A 24,005-nucleotide genomic window follows, 5' to 3' on the forward strand; every position below is an offset into this window, starting at 1 on the left:
TGGGAACTTGGGAATAGATGAGTAAAAAGTTTACAAAGCATAGAGATGACGATATCCAGAAACTTGTGTAGATAATTTGAGAAGTCATGCTTCCTATCTTTCGGATATAGATAGGATCATACACGGCTATGTTCCAGATTTAATCGACAAATGTGCAACTCGTACGCGGTGAATAACAAAGACGTGGGGGTCTATGTCATCTTCATCCCTCGTAGTGCCTTACGTAAAATAAGTTCATGAATCATGATTGTATCGTCTTTATCATCTCTATGATTGTGTATTACAAATGGGGTAATTGACTCAATAGTATCTGACTTATTCCATTTTCTAACTTTTGGTATCTCAACTTTTCAAAATATCAAAACGGTATCTCACCTTTTATAACTTACTTAAGAACCATATCTGCCAACGTTTACTATGTTACGAAGATGAAAAGAATTCAAATTTAAGAGGGTATTTTCGTCCAGTCATCTAATCTCCCTTAACCCTAATCTTTTCCCCTATTTTGTGTAAAACAGCCGCATATCTCTTACTCTCGAAATTTCTCTCTGATAAACTGTCACAACCTTAAAAAAAAAAGACAATAAGATTGAGGATCCGAAAGAATGAGCCATCGATGGAGATATTTTCGTGTTGGAGGAGAACCACCAGATTATGCAGGTAAATTGATCCCCTTTTATTAAAGCTTTCCTCTACCTTTTACAAGTTGGGTGTAATAGAATAGTGATGAATTTGGCCCCTTGCGAATTTGTTTATGGGTTTCAAGGGTTTTTCCCCATGGTGGGAGTTTGACCCTTTTTTCTTGTCTGCATCTACATTTTTCTATTTGAGATGTTCGATTAATATCGGGATCAAGTCATTGTGCGTAGTAGTTTGGGACTGGGTTGGTGAGAAATTAAAACTCCTGCATTTTTAGGGTCTCAGTGACTTAAACAAATGAGGATTTATTGCTGGGTTGATGACTTAAACAATTAAATGTTGTACCTTGTTCTTGTACTTTGTCTCTACAATGTGTAATAACGGTTTGCATAATTAGATGTTAAATGAAAGAAAATCAGTTGATTTAGGTTATCATATAAATGAGGTTTTGTACCAGATAGATAAGAGGTCTGCATATTTGATTAAAGTTACATATAAATGTATTTGTGCTGTCAGCATTTGATTTCCAATATGCAGACATCTTATATGATTATCATCTCTCTTATCTACAATGCATGGATAATACAAATGATATAAAAGAAAGGTTATGTACCTCTTAGTGTTTGTTGGTAAAATCCTTAATTAGCTTAATATGATAACCTTAATTAGCTCAAGATAATTCCAGATTATAATGAAATTATTAATTTTCTGATTACATATTGTTGCAATGAAATTATTAAGTTTCCAAAGATACAAATTGTTGCTTCTGTAATATTATTAACATATATATATATATATATTTGATTGTTGCCTCAACATGTTCAACTTGTTGTTAAATACTTGATTTGATTGTTGTAGATCTGACTATCTTTACCATGAAAATCTGTCATGGGGGTAGGTTTTATAGTCATAAGGGAATAAATAGAAGATATGTTGGGGGAAACATTTTATATGTAGATGGGGCAGACCCTGATAAGATTTCTATGACAGAGTAAGTTTATTGGGCATATGATATTGGGTATGAACATCCTCCAATTCAGTGGTGGTTTAGGATACCTGGTAGTGAAGATGGCAGTGGTTTTCTTCATATAACATGTGATGAGGAGGCAACAAACATGTGTAAATTTGTGTCTCCAAGAATCAAAGTTATGGAGTTATTTTATAATTTGTGAAGCAGAAAGAAGAATGTTTAAAGATGACAAGCTAGGGAGATTTACAGAAAATTTAGATCACACAAGATTTATCGGATGAATGATTAATGATATTGAAGATGGACCTATTGAAGAGACTAGACCTGAGGCCACACCTAATGAGGACTTAGATCCGATTAAGGTAATTGAAGACAACGAAAGAAGTGTAAGGGCTGTTGTAGATATGCAAGCTCAAGTCCAAATGGGAAAAAGTAGAAAGGCGGATAAGGGTAAGAGGCATGTTGAAGAAGCTCCAAAGTCACAAATAAAAAGAGGAAGACCAAGCAAACATATGACTAAGAGGTACTCAACCAAAAGTCAAAGGGAGAATTCAAGGCAAGGTGGTGGAGAGAGTTCAAGACAAAGGGAGGAAGAGGTTGAATATTCTTCTGAAAGTTCTACAGATTCAGATGATCCTAATTTTCATGGGATGGTCGATTCAGATTATGATCTAAATTCAGAAGATGATGATGTAGATTTTGAAGGGAATGTGGATGGTGACACTAGAAGGGTTGATGAATGGGATGAGATGGGGTTTGAGGGAAACATTTAAGAAGATGATGGAGATGAGTCTGATGGCTTAAAGGGTTTGCATGGTTCTTCCGATGAAGAAGGTGAGGATAGAGGAAGGTTCCCTGTGACATGTAGGAAAAGGGACTAATGGCTTAAAGAGTTTGCACGGTTTTACGTATGCATAAAAGCCTTGAAGAGAGGATGGAGGGCAGGTTGTAGACCTATTACAGGTTTGGATGGCTGCCACTTAAAAAGTGTTCACAAGGGTCAAATTCTATCTGCTATAGGCATTGATGGGAACAATGGTATTTATCCAATAGCTTGGGCAGTAGTTGAGGGAGAAACCAGAGATAGTTGGACCTGGTTCTTGGAGTCTTTAAAGGAAGATTTAGATATACATCACTCTAGCCACTACGCTTTTATGAGTGATAAACAAAAAGGGTTGGAGGAGGCAATAAAAGAGCTATTCCCGGATGCTGCACACAGACATTGTGTGAGACACCTCCACAATAATTTCAAGATTGATGGTTTTTTAGGTACAAGTTGACACTTTAAGCTCTAGATTGAATTTTGAATGGTTAAATTCGATCAGCAACTTCTATTTTCTATTCTTATTGTAGGTTTGGAGCTTAAAAACAAGTTATGGGCAATTGCTAGAAGCTGTACACAAAATAAATTTCAGGCAGCCATGGAAGACATGAAGAGTAGTACAATTGAAGGATACAATTGGTGTGTGCCCAGACCTGCAGTACATTGGAGTAAGTCACACTTCGACCCCAAATTTAAGTGTAGTCTATTGTTGAACAACCATAATGAGAGCTTCAACTAAAACATTCTTCCAGCGAGAAATAAACACATTTTAGGGTGTTTAGAGGAAATAAGAATAGCAACAATGGTCAGGTTGGGAAACAGAAGGCAATCAAGGCCAAGATGGTAGTGTAAAGTTGGACCAAGGGTGGAAAAGAAATTGAGGAAATCAGTGATGTGGAGCAATGAGTATTGGGCTGTTCAGTCTAGTCCCTGGAGGTTTGAGATTCATGGAAGGGGTGCACAATGCATAAGTGGGGTTACTTCTGTTCATTATGTGGCATTGGACTTGAAGAGATGCACCTGTAGGAGATGGGATATTTCAGGACTACCATGTGGACATGCAGTTTGTGCAATATTCTCAATTAAAAAGTCTCATGCAGATTTTGTGGATGACTACTACACCAAGGACACATATATGAAAGCTTATGACCCAATCATGTATCCTATAGCTGGAGTGGAGGAGTGGGAGAAAATACATAGGCCTATTGCACCTATTCTATATAGGAGGCAGCCTGGGAGACCCCCTAAAATGGCTAGGAATCTATCTGCAGGTAAGTTCTTTACTATTTGGTTGAATAAATAATATTTTGCTTCTTATATGAAAAGAATAGTGTTGTATATTGCTAATTTATCTTTGTGCAGGTGAAGTAGAACCACCAGCTGGGGCAAACAAATTTCCTAAGGTGTATTATTCTCAAATCACTTGTAAAATGTGTGGCAAAAAGGGCCACAATAGTAGGACTTGTTTACGAAGGAATCAGGTTTGTGCATCTGGTTTGCTTGACTTTTGTTGGTTGGAATAGTTAGATGATATTTGTGATTTTATTGTTTTGTAGGGTCAAAATGTGCAACAACAACCTTTTCATTTGAATACACAAGAGGGTATGCAAGAACAAGCACACCAAAGTCCGAATGTAAGGGAGGCAGTAAGCCATGGTGTTCAACAACAAGATGTTCATGATCTTGTAGGCAGTTCCCAACCACTACCTGAAAGTCAGCAATGTCCCTCAAACACCGGCTAAAAATTGGGGAGTTATTTGCATTAGGGTCGGCTTTGTAATATGCTTGTTGTACGATCTTTTATGATGCTAGCTTATTGGTAAAAGAAACACTTTTGTGTTGAATTTGACTACATATGTAGCTTTTGAAACATTTGTAATGCAAGCTGATGTGTTTTAGGATTAATGTGTTATTATGTAGTTATTTGTTTTTAATTAGATTGTGTCGGATTCGAATGCAGTATATTTATATAAATATCTATGCATCACATCGACTTACAAATATCAGGTACCAAACTTAAATATACAAATATACAGTACCAAACATATATTTTTGAAAAAGTTCTGAGATAATGATCCATCTCTATATGATGTTGAATTAGAGGGAAAAGATATTGAATTGGAGGTAAAAGACATCAAATTGGCACCAAATGATGTTGAATTGGAGAGAAAATGGAACTGGTGCTAAAGGCAAGCTGGAAAAATATGAGAAGGGATTGAACTGACCAAAATACCCTTCAAAATGTGTCACCTACCATACTCCGTAACAGAGCAAACATCGGCAGATATAGTTCTTAGGAGAGTTATAAAATGTGAGATACAGTTTTGATATTTTAAAAAGTTGAGATACCAAAAGTTAGAAAATGGAAAAAATCAGATATTGTTAGTCAATTTTTCCATTACAAATTTACAATGTTACTTAACAGATGTATATAAATGCCAGCTCGTTTTTTTGAATAGAAAAATGGTAGTGTTTTTCACATGGGCATAAATGCCAGCTCGTTTGTTTATATATTTGTCAGACTTAAACGAGAGGGTGTCGTCGTATCGCCTAACGTCTAAATCGACTGCTTACGAAAACTGTACGTAGTAACCTAATAATCTCCAGACGAGTCACGGAGAGGTATTGCCGAACGGTGCTTTGGACCAACGACTCCCCATTCCTACACCCTAAACCTGATACCAATGCGGCAATTGCAAGCAAACACGCCCATCCACGATCAAGGCGCACATGATTTCTCAAGTGTTGGGATAAACTGCAAGAATAAAACTGGACTACTGTTTGACACGGCAGAATTTTTATTAGTAGGTTGTCATTGAAGAAGGAGAAACAATTAAGCAGCTGGTTTTTGCGTTCTGATGGGCCACAATAACGTACGTTAGTCCCAGTTTTAACTGGACGTGGTTTGCAAAATTTTACAAGCTACTGCGCGCCATCAACACTTTCGGCTTAGAATCGATCAGTCATATATTCAGATCGATAAGATACGTACATTAATTGTGACATGCATGCATGTAGGCTGCAGACGCTACACAAACCCATCTCACACGTACAAGCGCGCAAGGGCAGAGTAACGTACACTGCAGGGTACTCGAGTTTGGGATTAATTTTTTCCCTAGCTAGCTACACTTTGTAAGAGTAAATATGGCCTAATCTCTTATGAGATATCAAAAAAAAAAAAAACGAAAAATGAATAGCCAGTGTCATGCTATAGTATATCCTGATCGAGATGATAAACTGTAATGACGCAATATGATTAGTGATGGAGAGTTGAAGACAAAAAGATGCTTCGTTGTATTGCCAAATGAAAGCCGACCAATTAACTAGTCAATTACCTCTAAAAGAAGAGGCTAATTATAAACCTTGGGGTCAATGTCGCAGACGTAAACATGGTTTTCTGAGGTGTCTCTTTTGTCTTAAGATCAACAAGATATACAATATTATACATGGAAAGCAGATAAATGAGATAATCGGTTTCTAAAAGAGATTTTCGATAAACCAAATAGTTTGATTAGGGATAACTTTATGCCAATTAACTTACCTCTCTCTCTCTCCTCGATCTGCAAACCCTTGACACTTCTAAGTTTTAAATTGCCTATATATATCATAATTAGTATACAGGCACCACAAGAACAAACAATTTCTTAATTTTATCCGTACACAATTAACCACAAGCGATTCCATCAATCACATGTATCTAATTAAGGAGAGAGAGTGTACACTAACAGCACGTGCTAAGGCACGCGACATTTTTAAAAACCTTCTGTTAGTCTCTATCTATTAGACGGACTCTGAAAAATAAGATAAAAACAATAAATTAAATATTTACCATCATTATTGGCTGGGCACGTGGGACTCCTAAAATCAAATCTTCATCACTCATCAGCTATGGCTGAGAAAGAACCTGGAAAGTGATCATACAATGATATGTATGCAGATTGTCCATATGACAGATGAGAAGGTGCTGCAAATATGATGGGCATCCATGTCTTGAAGGTTAAAAACGACAGTGGCAGTTTTTCATTAATGAGAAATCACAGTAATCCCCACCTCTCCAATCCACTCCACTGCTGCTGGTTTCGCTGAGCAGACAACTACCGCAACCAGTATAGTCATACCTCCTAATCAAGCCTGTCCCAGATCAAAATTGGAAGAATTTGATCCAAATATGAGCGATCCCCACCCCTACTCCTTCGAACACAAGCCCTGCCGCGCCGCCTCCGACCACGCAACACTGACACCGGCCGAGCTAACCATCACCACAAACTCCCCTAACCTCAGATCTCACAAGCAAAACACCCGCCGACCACACGCAACAAAACACTGTCAAGGGAAAAGGTCATCATCAGCATCAGACGTAGTCGGACCAGTGCTGCCGCCACCAAGAAAGAGCTCTCTCTCTCTCTCTCTCTCTCTCTCTCTCTCTCTCTCCGCGAGTGTTGTTTTTTTTCTGAAACTTCGAAATCAAGTTGGGTGAAAAACTTACAAATTTTAATTATTTACCTCAGTGTTGTGTAGTCAACAAAATATTAACCGTTAAAGGCTTACTTACCAAAAAAAGGAATCTGATGGCTGTGGATTACCTTGATAAATTAATGGCTCAGTTCATCTCAATATCAATAAAGTATGCGACGGTGGTTGCACTCCGTGGTGCATACAATCCGTGTCCATTAAGGAGATCGATCGAGAGAGGTAGCCCTAATATAACAACTGCATGACAATTTGACAAAAGTGGCACTAAGTAGCTAGCTCCACAATTAATTGTGAAAATGATGAACATGTTAGCTCAACAACTTCTTAATTTATGGATATATTGTATTTATGTAGTTATAGTAATTGACTTTTGTATTCAGTGTTCATATTATATAGGTTTCCTATAAATGTATGATCTTAACTTGTATGAATAACAATCATTCTATTATATTTGAGTTAGTATCATAGCAAAGATCCGAACGACTTTGTCTTCTTCTTTTTTTCGCTGCAATATGTTTGTGGAATTAAACCTCATTTTTAGGGTTATATTTCCACCACAGATCGTCACGGCTTTATGATTCGTCAGTCTGGCATCATCTTCGTCTGGCGTAAGTTCTCGGTCAGACGCAATTCTCATTCTATCAATTTCAGTTCGGCAGTGTCTTTGATATACAGTCTGGCACTTTGGGCACCAAAACTTCTGCTTTAAGCACCCAGAACACAAGCATCGTCATTCCCACAGTTAATTTTCAGCGTCTTCATTCTCCGGTGGCCTTACCCGTCGGCTTTCACCCAATCTCGGCTTACGACGAATTCAAATCCAATCACTTCACCGCAACATCTCCTAGGTTGAATCTCAACGCACGTAGGCGTTATCTCCGGCCTCGTTCTCCGTTCTCCGCCTGCCCAGCCCACTGCATCACCAGTCAGGCGTCGACGTCTAATCCTTCTAGCGTCGGCTTGTTCCTCTTCCCGGCGTCGTCTCCATCGTCACACAATGATTTACAGATCGATTAGATTGGTTTCAACGCGACCCGGATTGTGTTGTCCGACCCGTTCCAGCTCTGACCCGCTCCAGCTTCGACTTGCACTGTCAGGCCCAACTCGTTTTGGGCTGCTTTGTTAACCACACCCAAGAATTTGATTAGTACACTCGAGAAAAAAATGCCTCGTATGTATATTGTCAATTTGAATTCTCGGGTTTCAGAAAAGGAGGTTGAGATTGAATTTCGTAACTTCGGAAGTATCAAAATGATATGGGTTGCAAGGAGACCACCAGATTATGCTTTTATTGATTTTGTCCACATTAGAGATGCAGAGAATGCCATTAGAGAGTTAGACGACAAGAATGATTGGAGAGTTGAGTTCTCGCACGACTCTAGACATGTTGTGGGGCAATTATGCACTAATGGTAATAATTATGTGATCACAAAGCCTCGAGCAAGTGGTAAGATCGGTATGACTTTAAAGGTTTCTCACTTTGTTGGTTCTGATACTTGGATTATTGATTCTGGTGCCTCTGATCATATGACTTATGATAAATCTTACTACATTACTGAGTTATTTCTCCCCCAGTGTCTTATGTTACTAATGCTAATGGCGAGGCTTTTTCAGTGTTCGAGAGAGGGTCAGTTCGTATCACTCCTACTTTAGAACTTCATAATGTTCTATTTGTACCTATTTTATCACATCACTTGTTATATGTTCCCCAGTTAAACACTGAGTCTTGATTCTCTATGACCTTTTTTCCCATGTATGTGATTTTTCAGGATCTTCTCACTAGGGAGATATGCGGTCGAGGAGATTTGAGGGACAAATTGTTTCACCTGGATCAGACATATGCATGACAAAAACCAGGAGCACAACCACCCACTGCTATGACAGCAAGTTCTAATCAGCTAAGTGAAATTTGGTTGTGGCATCGTCGATTGAGACATTCATATTTCCATGTTATGAAAAAAAAACATGCCTTCTTTGTATATTGGTGTGAATGAGCCATCTTTCTGTTGTGAAACATGTGTTCTTGCTAAAAGTCATTGTTCTACCTACTCTCAGAGCTTTTTTAAAAGTCATATTCATTTTGAATTAATTAATTCTGATGTCTGGGGACCTTCCAAAGAGCCTACGGTCATGAGTATGCGGTATTTATGTGTCTTTTATTGATGATTACACTCGGTTGTCATGGGTCGTTCTTCTTCAGACCAGAGATGAGGTTTTTCCTGCTTTTCAAGCTTTTGACACTCATGTTCAAACACAGTATAAAAGTACCATTAGGATTCTTCGTTCTAATAATGGGGGGGGGGGGGGCGAAGTATGTCAGTCATATTTTTCAACAATTTTTGAAAGATCATGGGATTATTCACCAAACCACATGTCCACAAACACCGGAGAAAAATAAGGTGTCTGAAAGGAAAAACCGTCATCTCTTTGATATGACTCGTTTCATTATTTTTAGTGCTCATATGCCTAAATATTCATGGGGTGATGTTTTAGCAGCTTCAACTTATCTTGTCAATCGTCTTCCATCTAGTGTCCTTCAGGAAAAAGTTCATTTTCAGGTTCTTGCATCTCATGTGTCCATTCCCTGTTTTCACAATATACATGCCCGTATTTTTGGTTGTGTGACTTTTGTTCATGTCCCTAAAAGCCAAATAAAGTCGAAGTTAGATCCTCGGGCGATCAAGTGTGTGTTTGTTGGACATGAGAGCAATCAGAATGGATACATGTGTTATCATCCACCCACTAGAAAATACTATGTCATTATGGATGTTACTTTCTTTGAGGACATGAGTTACTTTACCTCTTCTTGATCCAACCTTTCAGGGGAGAATTCATTTTTCAAAGAGCTGTATCATGGCGAGGGGGAGGAATAAGAAAGAGTCATTGTTTGAAATACCTTTACTCCAACAACAAAAGCTTATTCTGAGGTGGAAACTTCAGATAATCAGGTACCAACAGTGGTAGAAGCTCTACCATAGGTATAAGCATCAGACACCTAGGTTTCAGAAGAAGAACCAATAGTTAAAAGCACAATTGCCCCTCTCGCCATCACTCATACCCCCGACTAACGACTTACTGGTGCAGAAGGTCACTTATCTGAGGTATGTCCATCCACTGGTACTAGTAGTGAGTCTGATAGTGGGTAATATGTGTTACTAAACAGGTCTACTAAAGTTCAACCCCCTAAAAGATATGAACCTAGTTTACAGGCCAAATCAAAATATCCAGTAGCCAATTATATGTCAACTATAAGATTATCAATATCGGTACCTAACAAAGTGCAGGATACATTGAGGGATCTAAAATGGAGAAAAGCAATGGAGGAATAGATGGAGGCATTGCAGAAAAATAATACTTGGGAACTTATGCCTCCACCACATGGCAAGAAGGTTGTAGGGTGTCGTTGGGTGTTCACTGTGAAGCATAATTCAGATGGATCAATTAGCAGGTATAAAGCATGCCATGTTGCGAAGGGGTTTACTCAGATATATAGTATTGATCAATGGAGGAATAGATGGAGGCATTGCAGAAAAATAATACTTGGGAACTTATGCCTCCACCACATGACAAGAAGGTTGTAGGGTGTCGTTGGGTGTTCACTGTGAAGCATAATTCAGATGGATCAATTAGCAGGTATAAAGCATGCCATGTTGCAAAGGGGTTTACTCAGATATATAGTATTGATTACGATGAGACTTTTGCTCATGTTGCAAAGATGAACACTATCTGAGTTCTCCTTTCATTTGCTGCTACTTTGAATTGGCAACTCCGACAGTTTGATGTGAAGAATGCATTTCTTCATAGAGAGTTAGCTGAAGAGGTGTATATGAGTCTCCCTCCAAGGTACGTAACTACTTCTTCTGGTGATTTTGTGTGCAAATTGAGAAAGTCTTTATATGGTCTCAAACAGTCACTTTGTGCCTGGTTTGAGAGGTTCTCACAGTTTATGCGGAAGATTGGTTACAAACAGATTAATTCATATCATACTCTGTTTCTTAAGCATCAGCAAGGGAAGGTAGTAGCTTTTATTATATATGTTGATGATATGGTGATTACTTGCAATGATACTATAGAGATGGATCGGCTGCCGGAACAGTTGTCTTCTGAGTTTGAGCTGAAGGACTTAGGTAATATCAAGTATTTCTTAGAGATTGAAGTAGTAAGGGGGAGAGACAGGATCTACTTGTGTCAGAGGAAGTACATACTTGATTTGTTGACAGAGCAGTTATGTTAGATTGCACACCTATCGACACCCTTATCGAGCAAAACATTGTCTAGCAGAGTATCCAAACCAGACACCGACTGATCGAGCTCGCTATCAGAGGTTAGTTGGGCGCATGATCTATTTGATCCATACTAGACCAAATATTGCTTATACAGTGAGTGTAGTGAGCCAGTTCATGCATAATCCAAGCGAGAGTCACATGAATGTTGTTGTGAGAATTTTGAGGTACTTGAAGTCAGCTCTAGGGAGAAGAGTAATGTTCTCTAAACACAACAACATTCTTGAGGTTAGTGGCTTTACAGATGCAGACTGGGCTGGAAATATTACAGACAAGAGGTCGACTCTACCTTTGTGGGAGGTAATCTGGTTACATGGAAAAGTAAGAAAACAAAAGGTGGTGGCACGGTCTAGTGCGGAAGTTGAGTATAGAGGTATGATTTATCTTCTGTGTGACCTACTGTGGCTAAGAAACCTGATATGTGATTTAGGTGTCAAACCAAAAAATACCATAAATTGTATTGTGACAACTAGGCAACAATTGATATTTCACAGAATCCGGTACAACATGATCGCACTAAACATGTCGAGGTTGATCGTTACTTCATAAAAAAAAAGTTTGATGCCAATATTATTAGTTTTCTTTTTATTCTTACAGAAAACCAGCTGACAGATATATTAACTAAAAGTGTTTCAAAAAAAGCCTTTTATGATTCGCTGAACTTGAGGGGGAGTGTTAGCTCAACAATTTTTTGACATATGGATATATTGTAGTTATGTAGTTAGTACTTTTGTGTTCAGTGTTCATATTAGATAAGTGTTCTATAAATGTGTGATCTGAACTTGTATAAATAACAATAATTCTATTATATTTGAGTGAACAAACACTATACATGGATGGATCAGATGTAAATTAGTTAAAAATCAGGATATAGATATGAGAAAGAAGTTTGCTAGCTAGCTAGCAAGAGCATCGATCCTTTGATATGTGGGTTTTAGTTGGTTCTGCAGCTTCAGCTTTTAAAAGGATGAGAGACTGGTTAAAGGGCATGAAAGTAGTTCAAATAAAGAAGCAAGCTAGGTTATTCAGTGAAATTGAATTCTAAAGAGAGAAAGCCATTCACCATTGGCAGCTTTGGATGCTGCTGGGGCTTAGCGAGCTAGCTAGGTCTCTGGTTTTTTACCTTTACACGCAAAACAATGGTGTTTCGTGACCCTTTTCCACTCTTTTAATTTTCCCTTTAATTATGCCATACGCAGTGAAGTGATTTCTCGTCTCAAACTATAAAGCCTCAATCCACAACAATTTCTGAATCATTATGTCGATCTTCTTGTTTATTAACACAGACCAGGTGCATGCACAACTAATCAAACAACTCGTATATATCATCTGTAGAGCATATACATCCTAAAAACATGTTTATTTATATGTGTGTGTACACTTCCAGAAATAATAGTATCATATACGATAGTGGGTTATTAATTACTTATTAGAATGAAGTATCAAGATCGATATTTTGTTTTTCTAATGTATAAACAAAAATTCAACACAAAGTCGGAGATATAAATTATATGCAAAACCAAATGCTTTTTTTGACAGAGTTGTCAAAAGGCGAAAACAAACTCTATTATGAATAAAATCTCAGAGTCCCTCGACCAGCCTGTCGACCGTCATGCATGATACTAGAGATGATATAATCTTATAAGATATGTGATATAAACTTGCATGACATATGCATGAACTTAGATGGAACATCTATGTGGATGCTATCATGCTAATATGTCAAGAAACTTAGATCAAGAAAAGAAATCTTAAATGGTCTAGGTTTAGGAATGGTTAATTGACTAAATTCTTCAATTCTATTTAAGCTTAATATATTATTCAAAAGAGAAATTGTAGTGTATGGATTATTTTTTCCTATTGTTATCGGGCGGCCGGGTGACTGGGGAAGAAAAGATAGAACACACAATGGAATAATGATGCCATGTTTGGAACTTGGAAGCATATAATCGACATGCATGCCTGTACTGACAGAATGATTACCAGGAGGTTCGATCATGTTCATAATATAAGAGAAGAAGATGATTCAAAATTAAGCTGTAGTGATCTCTTACAATATTACTGATCTATAAATAGCAGAAAATACAAACCACGATGAGGAGAAAATAAATCAAAAGCTGTATATATGGTTTACCCTTCCCTTAATAATTTCTTCACATGTACTTTGATAACTTTGTTTTGCTGCCGCAATACTCCTCGTCACCTATTTGATATTGGATTTGGGCCACTTGGAACTTCATGTTCACCGGCGTTGAATACCTCTTCTTGCCGCTTGGAATTTCTCGGACGACCTCTGGATCCTCTACTTCGACCTGACTCATCAGCAAATGAATCAACCTTCTTTGAACTTCCAGTGCCATGTGATCCTCTTGAATAATCTTGAAGGGCGGTTTTCTTGATAGATCTTCCAGCTCCATATCTAGACGAATGAGTAACAGTTGGGATTTCCAAGTTCTGCTGGTTTTTAGCCATGGTGGTGTGAAGTAGGAAAAGCAGAAAGAGGAGGAAGACGAAGACGGTAGGTAGTTTTGCATTAGCACTAGCCATGCAAAATATATTAACTATCATTTAGTTCTGGATGATCATCATGGAACCACATCTAGCTACGTTTTAATAGGATAATATAAAGGTATATATGGCCTTGTAGACTGGGGTTTTCAGATCGAGCTACCTGAAGATAGAAAGAAAAGAAACGCTCTGCTATTTGAATTACCTCGTAGGGTTCTATACTATGAAAGTTCAAATGAGAGAGAGAGAGAGAGAGAGAGAGAGGTGTCGGTCTGTAAAAATGTAAAGAGGGAAAGCAAGGTGGTGTTTGTGGAGACTGCTTTTCAAGGTCCACATTGAGGGTGATTCATCAAACATTTAACAAGCAACAAACACTCGAAAAGAAGATCCTGTACTGTATTGTTCTTTCTATATATAACCGGTTTAGGATTAATAAATTCCATAACTAAACTAATGATTGGACTCCATGATAGCTTATATATATACACGAAACTCATTAAAGACGATTACTACAATGCATGATATCATTGATAATTTGATATGTACTTTTACCGCGTAGTTTTCACCTGAGGTTCTCGTAGTGTAACTGTTTCCTTTTTTTCTTTGGGGTCAATATTCATGGTTTGACCATATCGCAAGCGAGCGCGCGCTTGGAATTGCAAGCCATTCTACTTACAGCTAGCCACAAAGCATAGAAGGAAATAGGAATGAAGGAATCTTTGATTATATGATTTATATCTTTCGGCCAATGAGTTACATGCAAATGTTGAGCGTAGCAGGCCCAGTATTCATATCCAAGCATAGCAGACTCTGCTTACAGCCCAGAAGCCAGAAGCCGAAGTGTGATTTGATCAACAACTTGGAGAGCATGACCAAGACACACACACAAGTAATGTGATTTTCCTTCAACGTTGATAATCTTGCGGATTCTTGCCCTACCTAAAGAAAATTTGGGAGCTGTAGACAAAGCTCCGAGAGTTGGTTCCTGCTTTAGTACTTAGCTTCTTTTTTTGTTCATGATCGATACTAGACATTTTCTTTGCATATCCGCTGCTGACTCTTTCGTCTCATATGGGTGACAGCTCTTGACATGTTAAATAGATGTCTTTGCATATATTGATGCTTGATACTTGGCATAACATCATGAGCAAAACAAAACATCGTGGACAGAAAGAATGCAACAATACTTACTACTAAATATGGCGTGGTCATACCACAATCTTTAGTATACGTTTTATCATTAGTTTGATCAAACTCTAGTACGTACGTAGACAAAGTATTATCAGACATCCCGCCAAACACACATCGTGATCTCCAACAGAAACTAGTATATATATAGATTTTCTCAGCTCTGGACGTCCAAAAGGGTTTTCTGTCCGGATTTTCGCCGTTTCTCCACAATTTAGACGTCAGCAATGCCGTTTCTTCTCGCTAGAGTGACATCACACATTCCTAGACGCTGCTACGATGAAGAAGAAGATGAAAGAGATCGGGATCGGAAGTTGCTGCACAGACCTCCGATCTCGATCTCTTTCATCTTCTTCTTCATCGTAGCAACATCTAAAAAGGTGTGGTGTTACTCCGGCAAGAAGAAACGGCGTCGTCGGCTTCCAAATCGTGGACAAACGACAGAAATCCGGACGGAAAACCCCTCCGGATATATATATATATATATAGAGGCCTGATCAAGGACGGACATCCCCAACTCTCCAAAAGTACAGGCGTCTCAACTTTTCCGACTGATTGCACGCCGACGACGGATCTTCTGCTGTTGGATGGGGTCTAAGCCTCTACTTGGAGCTTATTCGCTCTCCTTGGGTCTTCATCTTCATGGTAATGACGTCTATGATGCATCTGCAGTTCCTCCGACAATCGAAAAGCCGTCGCTGCGGTGCGATCGGTCGGAAAAGCTGAGACATCCGCACTTTTAGAGAGTTGCGGACGTCAGTCTCTGAATGCATATATATATATATATATATATATGTAGGATAATTTTCAAGTCTAAACGTCTGTACCTTACATAAGGTACGGATTTGCCGATTCCAGCAATGATGGGACAAACCACGACAGCTGCACTCCCCACCTCTCGGCGGTCCCGTCTGTGTCGGTCGGAGCTCAATCGGCGATTCACGGCGGCTGGAATCACGAAATCGCCGGAATCTGCCCAGAAACTTGATTTTTACAGATTCCGGCCACTGTAGGTCGCCGATTGAGCTCTGATCGGCACATACAGGATCACCGGGAAGTGGGTAGGGCAGCTGTGCTGGTCCGCCGCGCCGTTGCGGCCTGCAGTCGCCAGAATCAAGACGTCTGCATCTGAACCCCCATATATATATATATATAAGTCGAAGTGATCAGCATCAGCAAACGCGGAGGAGTTCATGTTCAACATAGTATGGGTACGTGGAACTATAGAATTAGCGTACGTGTGAAGAAACGTGGAAGACCGGCCAATACCACCTCTTACTGGTTCTCTCTGATTTTTCTTGTTCCCTGCTAATTTCTTGAGGTCTTTAGATAGCAGCCAAGAGGCATTTAAACAACACTAGCAATAGACGCTGCGTGAAGTTCCATTCTAGCTAGCTCTCTAGGAACTTATTTCATTTCATTTTGTCAAATGAGTGAAATTAGCAACGAGATCAGACAATATTTCCTATAAATGTATATGCATGTTGGCCTATAATTGACCTCACTGGAGTAATTGGACCACTCCACCACACCATTGGAGCCTCACGCAGATAAATCCAAGTATAAGCTAAGAAAGATCGACCATGAAGAAATCGAAATCAGAGGTGGTGTTCATCTCAACCCCCGGAGCATTTGGAAATCTAATCCCACTCGTCGAGTTCGCACAGCTCCTAGTCAACCATGACCCTCGATTCCACGCCACCATCCTCATCATCACCATGCCCCAAAGACCCGTCATCAACACTTACATCGAATCACGCGCCGCCGCGTCAGCCACCAGCATCAACTTCCTCCACCTCCCCATCGTAGACCCACCTGCAGAGGATGAGCACCAATCCTCCATCGCCTACCTTTCTCTACTCATACAAAAAAACAAGCCCCACGTTAGGCATGCACTCCACGACCTCAAGTCCTCGGTCGAATCAAATCCTGTTGCGTTTTTCGTGGACATGTTCTGTACGTCCATGATCGACGTTGCCAACGAGCTTGAGATTCCTTGTTACATGTTTTTCCCTTCTCCGGCGACGTTTCTGAACTTCATGTTCCATATTCCGGTCTTGGACGCCAAGATCTCTGGCGAATGGGGCGACTTAGATGCTGAGTTGACCATACCGGGTTTCGTCAACTCGGTGCCTCCTTTGGTGTTGCCTACGGCGCTATTGAATAAGAAGGGGGATGCGTACGCTTGTTATTTAACCCATACGGCAAGGTACAAGCAACCCAAGGGCATTGTCGTAAATACATTCAAGGAATTGGAGCCACATGCGCTTAGCTCGTTGGCTATCAGCGATGTGCCGCGGATCCACGCTATTGGGCCGGTTGTGGATTTTAATGGGCCGGCCCATTGGCAGAGTCCAGATCATTACGAGAGCGTGGTGAAGTGGCTCGATGACCAACCTCTGCTGTCGGTGGTGTTATTGTGCTTCGGAAGTATGGGAAGTCTTGGTGCACCTCAGGTGAGGGAAATAGCATTTGGGCTCGAGAGGGTTGGGTTTCGGTTCTTGTGGGCTTTGCGTGAACCGCCCAAGTCCAATGTTTACCTCCCTAGCGACCCCGCAAACGCCGACAAGGCATTGCCAGATGGGTTCTTGAAACAGACATCTAAATCAGGCTTAGTATGTGGGTGGGTCCCACAGGTCAAGATACTAGCTCACCAAGCGATCGGAGGGTTCGTGTCGCATTGCGGGTGGAACTCGATTTTGGAGAGCTTGTGGTACGGCGTACCGATTGCCATGTGGCCTATATATGCGGAACAACAAATGAGTGCATTTGAGATGGTGAAGGAATTAGGATTGGCAGTGGAGATTAGGGTGGACTATAGGGAGGGCAGTAAGATAGTGCTGGCGGAGGAGGTTGAGAAAAGCATTAAGAGCTTGATGGACGTTGATCGTGTAGTGAGGAGCAGGGTGAAAGACATGAGCGAGATGAGTAGGATGGCATTGATGGAAAATGGGTCTGCATACCAAGCATTAGAAGGTTTAATTGAGGAACTAGCGCCGAAGATTTGAGACAACCTAAAAATATATTGCCCTCCCTCCATGTCTTTTGAATAGATTGGAATAATTGTATGTTGTATAAAGCACTCGATGAACTAGAACAACACACAATCTCGTGTGTATCTTACATTTATTATTAAACTAAAAAAATATTGTTTTTCCTTCTTGAAGAATGGACGTTATATTTCTATCAAAAGAGAGAATACAACATAAGCAAGATCCACATCCTATTGGGTGTGGTAGAATCAAACCATATGAAACTCTCTAGAACCCAAGCAGTCTCTATATTGAAATACCCTAACATGAAACCCATAGAACAATTGAGACCTGTTCGACTAACCTAACTATTCAAACCACCCAGTAACATCCTCCATGTAATGACTCAAATATTAGTCATTATGTCGTCAATCAAGTGCGCCAAGGATGTAAATGATGATCCGTTTTCCATCATAGCCTTTCTACTCTTTTCTTTCATCTCTATAGCTTTTTTCCTTACGGAGTCGTCACCGTTCATTAAACGTGTTACTGCTCTCTCTACCTCCTCTGCCGTTATTAAGTCATTGTAATCCCTATGCTCAATTTTAATCCCCACAGCTAATTCTAACTCTTTCACTATTTCAAAAGCATTCATTTGTTGCTCGGCATAAATCGGCCATGTAGCAATTGGTACACCATACCATACACTCTCCAAAATTGAATTCCAACCGCAATGTGATATGAACCCTCCGATCGCTTTGTGTGCCAGGACCGCTGCTTGTGGGACCCACCCACACACCAAGCCCTTCCCAACACTTCTTTCTAAAAGGCCATCAATCTCTTTCTCAAGATCCATGTACTTGCTCGAAAGGCCCAATGACTTCGGTGGCTCGCGCAAGGACCACAAGTAACGAACCTTGGCTTGTTGAAGCCCAATTGCCACCTCTCTCACTTGGGGTCCGGCAAGACTTCCCATGCTTCCAAAGCACAAAAATACTACTGAAGCCAGAGGTTGATCATCTAGCCATTTCATTATGGTATCATGGCTAGCCTTCTCTTCATACCAGTCATCTGGTCCAGTGACATCAATGAGTGGTCCGACTGGATAAACCGGCAGACCTCGACCATCAGAAACAACATTAAGTGCATGTGGTTCCAGTTCGTAAAATGTATTCACGATAATCCCCTTTGTTTCTTTATACCTATTTGCATGTTCCAAAAACCAAAGATAACCGTCTTCTTTTCTTTTAAGCACCACTACAGGTAAGACTTGCTTTGGTACGGGACTAACAAAACTCGGTATAACTAACTCAGTACTCGAGTCACCAAGCACAGTCGTAGTTGATTCTCTGTCGAGGGTTGGCAAATGAAGCATGAACCCTAGAAATCCAGCCGGAGACGTGAAGAACAAGTATGGAGGAACCTCTAGTTCTTTAGCCACGTCAATCATCTGAGTGCAAAGTACGTCCACAACTAATGCTGCAAGATTGACTCTAACCGGGTTGGAGTCTGACTCGGCTTGCAAGGCATCAATGATTGCTTGCTTAACGTGAGGTTTGTAGCTTTCAACAAGGAGAGATGTCAAGGCTTCCATTGATCTGAAACGATCCTCAGGAGGGAGGTCTATGACAGGTAGGTCGATGAACTTGATATTATTAGAACCGTAGGCTTTTGCCCTGGACTTCGCATATTGGTTAACCATGGGCATATTAGGTGCCGGAATGATGGGGATCATTACTGAAAGTCGACCGTCGCGGTTTGTAATCTGTCGCGCAAACTCGATCATGGGGACCAAGTGACCGATGCCTGGGCTGGGAATGATCACCACCATTGCTCTTTCTTTAGTGTTTGATCCGGCCATCTTTCTCTCTTTTTCAGCTTCGTAAAGCATGTACTATATGTTCTTAATCATTGGTTCTTCCTTGTGTTTATACGTGCATGTGTCTAATGAAACGTAAATATTAAAATCGGTAACGTTTGTTACTTTAATATGAAACCGAGAATTTGTGGTTTCTCTTGGCTGACTATTACTAGAGCCATTACGCCCATTAGTTAGATACAAACATAATAATTACCGTTCTTAATTAGCTTGTCGAACAAAAACATGATAGTAACAGTTCATTTTAAGATGAATAATTCAAATATATGGTTAAGCAGCACAGAGGAAAAGATTCAGAGGAAACTTAACGTTTGCTTCTTGATAATTAATGATAAGTAATTAAGGTCATAATCAATAAGAGTTGACAAAATTGCAATTGGTTCGAATTTCGCCTTCATCTTGGCCGGTGAGGACTTGAACATTCCCCAGTTTGGCCATGGAAACTCCAAACTGGTGGTAGAAGACTGCGGGCTGGTGAGCCAAAGCAGTGACAAGAGGTGAAGTCCGTGTATCAGAATGCAACAATTGATCTGTTTTGAGAAGTCCCATCTTCCTCTGCAGATTTGAGTAGTATGCAGTGTCAAAAGCCTTTGGAGTTGTAGCATCAAGGTCAACATAGTCTGATCCCCATCTGCATTTTCTTTTCAAGAAGTTCAAGTATTTTTCATCAATGGATGGATCAGAGTTCCCATGTCCATCGAAATTATAGAGCCTGTTTTGTATGGAAGCACATGAGGACCTTCCTATGGTGTGTGCTCCTGCCAAAGAAGAAAAGGTCGGTTATTTTTTTAGGAATTTATGATATCCTCAAAGACTAATATGTTATATGTTTCCAACGGTCGATATGAATGGTTTTCAAGAAAAGTTCAAAACATATATAGTCACTTTGATCAAACAGTACACTAGATCAAATCATAGTAAGGATTAGTAGAATCAATTACCAGATAGAACCACCAAGTCAAGCACATTCAAGCCCTGAGATTGGAATAACTCAACTAAAGCGGTAATGTTCTCATGACCCATTGGCACCCCTTCAGCTTCCTTCGCAATCGAAACTCGACCATCTTTCCGACCATAGGGGACCATCCAGTATGGACCTCCGATCATGACAGTGGCATCTCTTGTAGCTGCTGTCAAGATATCTGCACAAGATACTACTTTGGGGCACTTCTTCTCGACCTCTGCTTTGATATCATCTATTACTTCAAAACCTCTCAGTGTCTTACTGACCAAGGCACTCCTTTCACTTTCCTCATGGTCTAATAAGATGGAGGCATCACATCCCTGCATATGTATATAAATATAATATTTCAAAAACAGAAACTAAGGTCGGAATGTACAAAAGCTTACAAAACTAGTATTTCATACATACAAATTAAAATCACGTTAAATTTTAGGCTGCCAACTTAAAAACAGTTTGGGAAGAAAGACTCGCATATATAGTGAAATACCTATTTTTTCCAACACCTAAAGTTATCGATGTGGGATTGATTTCATTTTTCAACACATATATACAGACACTCCTATATAACCATACAGCACCACATGCATATATGAATGTGTTTGTACATTGAAATTAGGCAATGCGATAAAATGAATTGTCCTCAGTCAACTTCTGATACCATGTAAAAAATCTAGGCACTCAACTAAAGACTAATTGGCAACAACAGGTTCTCGGAGATTAGAACATCTCTAACTTTGAATAGTTTAGGTCAACAAGATTCTAGTGCTAATGTAGTATCTATGATACACTATCAAATAGCGTGAAGTAAATAAATCTTACCCTGACGGCACAGTCGTGGAAGTGCAATCTCATGAGACTTGCAGCTACGCTGTAGTCCTGCTTAAGCCATTGCCTCATTTTCTCATTGATAATGCGCTCAAGATCTGGACAACTCCTGTGGTAGTGAGAAAATGAGAGAAAATCGCCAAAGGGCAAGTTCTCTGAAAGGGTTGGAACCTTTAGAGGTGTGGCACCCTTCCAGTGTTCAGGTGATTCATCATCGTCGTCGTAATGGTGGTGATCATCTGCTGGGTATGATAAGGTTGGACTCAATTGAATAACAACGAGGAGGACAAAGAGAAAAGAAACTAAGCGGGGATTCATGATGATATCAGATACCAAGTGAATTTCTATGCACAGAAGGGGAGACTGCGCAAGTTAATTTCTGCTTCCAATGAAGAAGTGTTGACAAGCTTTGATTTATATATTGCAAGCTATTGGAGTTGATTATTGATTCGTTGAGGACTACGTGGGAAGCACACCGAGCTAAAACGAGATGACATGCCGGCATGTAGAGCTTGAGAATTATTCCTGAAATTATTATACAAAATCTAATAGATTGATCTTCATTACTAAACTACTATATTTAATCGTACATGTTTGGCCCCATAAGGATTTATTGGTTCTATTAAATTTTCCTACATTAATTTAAGAATGTCAAACTTCAATTTCAACTGGTTTCGCTTTGGTATCTATTGCATGTTTGATCTTCTATTATAACTGGAAGGAACTCTCAAAATTTGACAAAGTTCATCAACTTCTTTGGAGAACGGTGAGGTACATATATTGTAACATTGTCTTCGATTTAAGTTTGAAATCACTACTCTTGGATTCTTTGGATCCGTACTTGCATCTATTTCATACTTCATACACTCAATGTGTATGTGTGAATTTGTATCGATCAAATTCAAATAGCACGAGATCGAGGAAGTTGTATGCTGCTAATAGTGGTGTTTATAACGTATTGCATAAGTTTCATTCTAGGTTGATGCCAAGACGAGTTAGTGTCTAAAGGTTACAATAACGTGAACATATGTCGTCCAAAACATGTCCACAAATAGTTCAAGGATACTATCTGAATTAAGCCAATCGTGGAAACTTAATTGGGCCGATTATCCGGTCACTTGGATCAAGAGAATTTCAACAACAAAAAAACTTGGATCCGAAGTTCAAAACTTAATCAGCCCGAAGTGGACGTTCAGGCATAATCGGAAAATTTCAACCACCAAAACAACGGCCACCTACCCAGTTTTGATTTCGGAAGTTCTGAACAGAAATGTTATCAGGGATGACGAAGGTTTGCCTATATTAAAAGTAAAAGAAGGAAGAGGACCAAAAATTGAAGTTGGTGATGGCGCATGCTCTGGTTAGCTCTTTCCCAAAATGGCACAGATCAAAAGCATTTGGTCCATCAGCTCCATAATCGATCAACGCTTCTAAGCTTGTGTTTCAATTGACCTACTCGACCGTCAAGTCGTCATGTAAATCTCTATACGTTTAATAGAGTCACTGCTTCTGCCACAAAGATTTACTACTAGTGCAAATATTACTACATAGCTAGCCATGTGATATATACGAAAATATCGAAGATAATAATCTCAAGATGTTGACCACTCTGTGAATTGAGACAATAATTGGCATGATGCAAGAACCAAAAGTCTATGTATTTCAATCTTTTAAATAATTGTGTGAAGGAATAATTGTAATAACATTTTGGCAGTGAGAAATGTTGGCCGATCTCTCGTAGCTGTACCTGCATGGCTGCATCATGCAAGTTCACACGCACTTCTCATATATTTGTTCTATAGCTAACAGTTTATCTCAATTTACACACATATTTCATATGTATGTTTGGCAAATAGGTCTGCCATGATGCGAACATTATATAAAAAAAAAACTGCTTGTCAAACGTGAAAGTCGAAGTATATATTTTAATAACAAAGAAAATCATTCATCTCAACCAAAAAAAAAAAACAAAGAAGAATCATAATTAGCTAATTGAATAGATTTTTATCAAGATACTTCCCAAAAAATTCAAACGGGTATATAATATAAGAATTTTTTTAATAGAATGGGTATATAAGATTTGAGACTAGAGTATTCTGATAATTTCAAACGGGATATCAGAAAGCTGGTACAACTCACATAATTTCTCAGACAAAATTCAATTAGTTATAGTTAAATTTAGAAGTTCATATATATACAATCTCATTCACACTGTCAGTAGCTGACCATAAATTCATGCTCAACCACCATTAGATGTAAATCCAAAACTGAGGAGAATCTTTTTAAAATTGAGTTATTTTGTTTTCAACTCTTGGATTTACATCTAATGGTAGTTGAACATGAATATATTGACAATTACTGACCGTGTGAACAAGATTGCATATATATATATATATATATGAATTCGAATTAGAAATTTAGAAGTCAATAAACCGTTTGTCAAATAATTGTGAAGGATATGTTGTGAACAGGGTGTGATGG

General features: G+C 39.3%; 5 protein-coding genes across 6 annotated transcripts; 3 read left to right on the plus strand and 2 right to left on the minus strand.

The window, feature by feature from the left end:
• Nucleotides 1-1,505: 1,505 nt before the first annotated feature.
• LOC126788652 (uncharacterized) lies at nt 1,506-4,271 on the plus strand. Of its 2 annotated transcripts, XM_050514660.1 has the most exons (5): nt 1,506-2,878; nt 2,963-3,100; nt 3,185-3,703; nt 3,795-3,913; nt 3,989-4,271. In XM_050514660.1, the coding sequence occupies exons 3-5, from the start codon at nt 3,325-3,327 to the stop codon at nt 4,172-4,174; spliced, it is 684 nt and encodes a 227-aa protein (XP_050370617.1). In that variant the 5' UTR covers nt 1,506-2,878; nt 2,963-3,100; nt 3,185-3,324; the 3' UTR covers nt 4,175-4,271. The 2 variants fall into 2 exon arrangements, with proteins under 2 accessions (XP_050370617.1, XP_050370618.1); XM_050514661.1 differs by having other exon boundaries at nt 1,506-3,703.
• Nucleotides 4,272-8,069: 3,798 nt separating this feature from the next.
• On the plus strand, nt 8,070-8,752 carry LOC126786934 (uncharacterized). The gene is made up of 3 exons (XM_050512887.1): nt 8,070-8,361; nt 8,481-8,578; nt 8,675-8,752. Exons 1-3 carry the CDS (start codon nt 8,070-8,072, stop codon nt 8,750-8,752), a joined length of 468 nt encoding a protein of 155 aa, XP_050368844.1.
• Nucleotides 8,753-16,452: 7,700 nt separating this feature from the next.
• Nucleotides 16,453-17,913, plus strand: LOC126788514 (UDP-glycosyltransferase 43-like). Its single transcript, XM_050514512.1, has one exon. It carries the CDS (start codon nt 16,468-16,470, stop codon nt 17,890-17,892), a length of 1,425 nt encoding a protein of 474 aa, XP_050370469.1. The 5' UTR covers nt 16,453-16,467; the 3' UTR covers nt 17,893-17,913.
• A 349-nt stretch (nt 17,914-18,262) lies between these two features.
• On the minus strand, nt 18,263-19,687 carry LOC126786935 (UDP-glycosyltransferase 43-like). Its single transcript, XM_050512888.1, has one exon. It carries the CDS (start codon nt 19,685-19,687, stop codon nt 18,263-18,265), a length of 1,425 nt encoding a protein of 474 aa, XP_050368845.1.
• Nucleotides 19,688-20,086: 399 nt separating this feature from the next.
• On the minus strand, nt 20,087-21,842 carry LOC126788818 (peroxidase 7-like). Its single transcript, XM_050514831.1, has 3 exons — nt 21,519-21,842; nt 20,677-21,019; nt 20,087-20,493 (listed from the first exon to the last, which is right to left on the minus strand). The coding sequence occupies exons 1-3, from the start codon at nt 21,840-21,842 to the stop codon at nt 20,087-20,089; spliced, it is 1,074 nt and encodes a 357-aa protein (XP_050370788.1).
• Between the last annotated feature and the right edge of the window lie 2,163 nt (nt 21,843-24,005).

This window comes from Argentina anserina, chromosome 3, assembly GCF_933775445.1.
Source record: "Argentina anserina chromosome 3, drPotAnse1.1, whole genome shotgun sequence".
NCBI classification, from domain to species: Eukaryota; Viridiplantae; Streptophyta; class Magnoliopsida; order Rosales; family Rosaceae; genus Argentina; species Argentina anserina.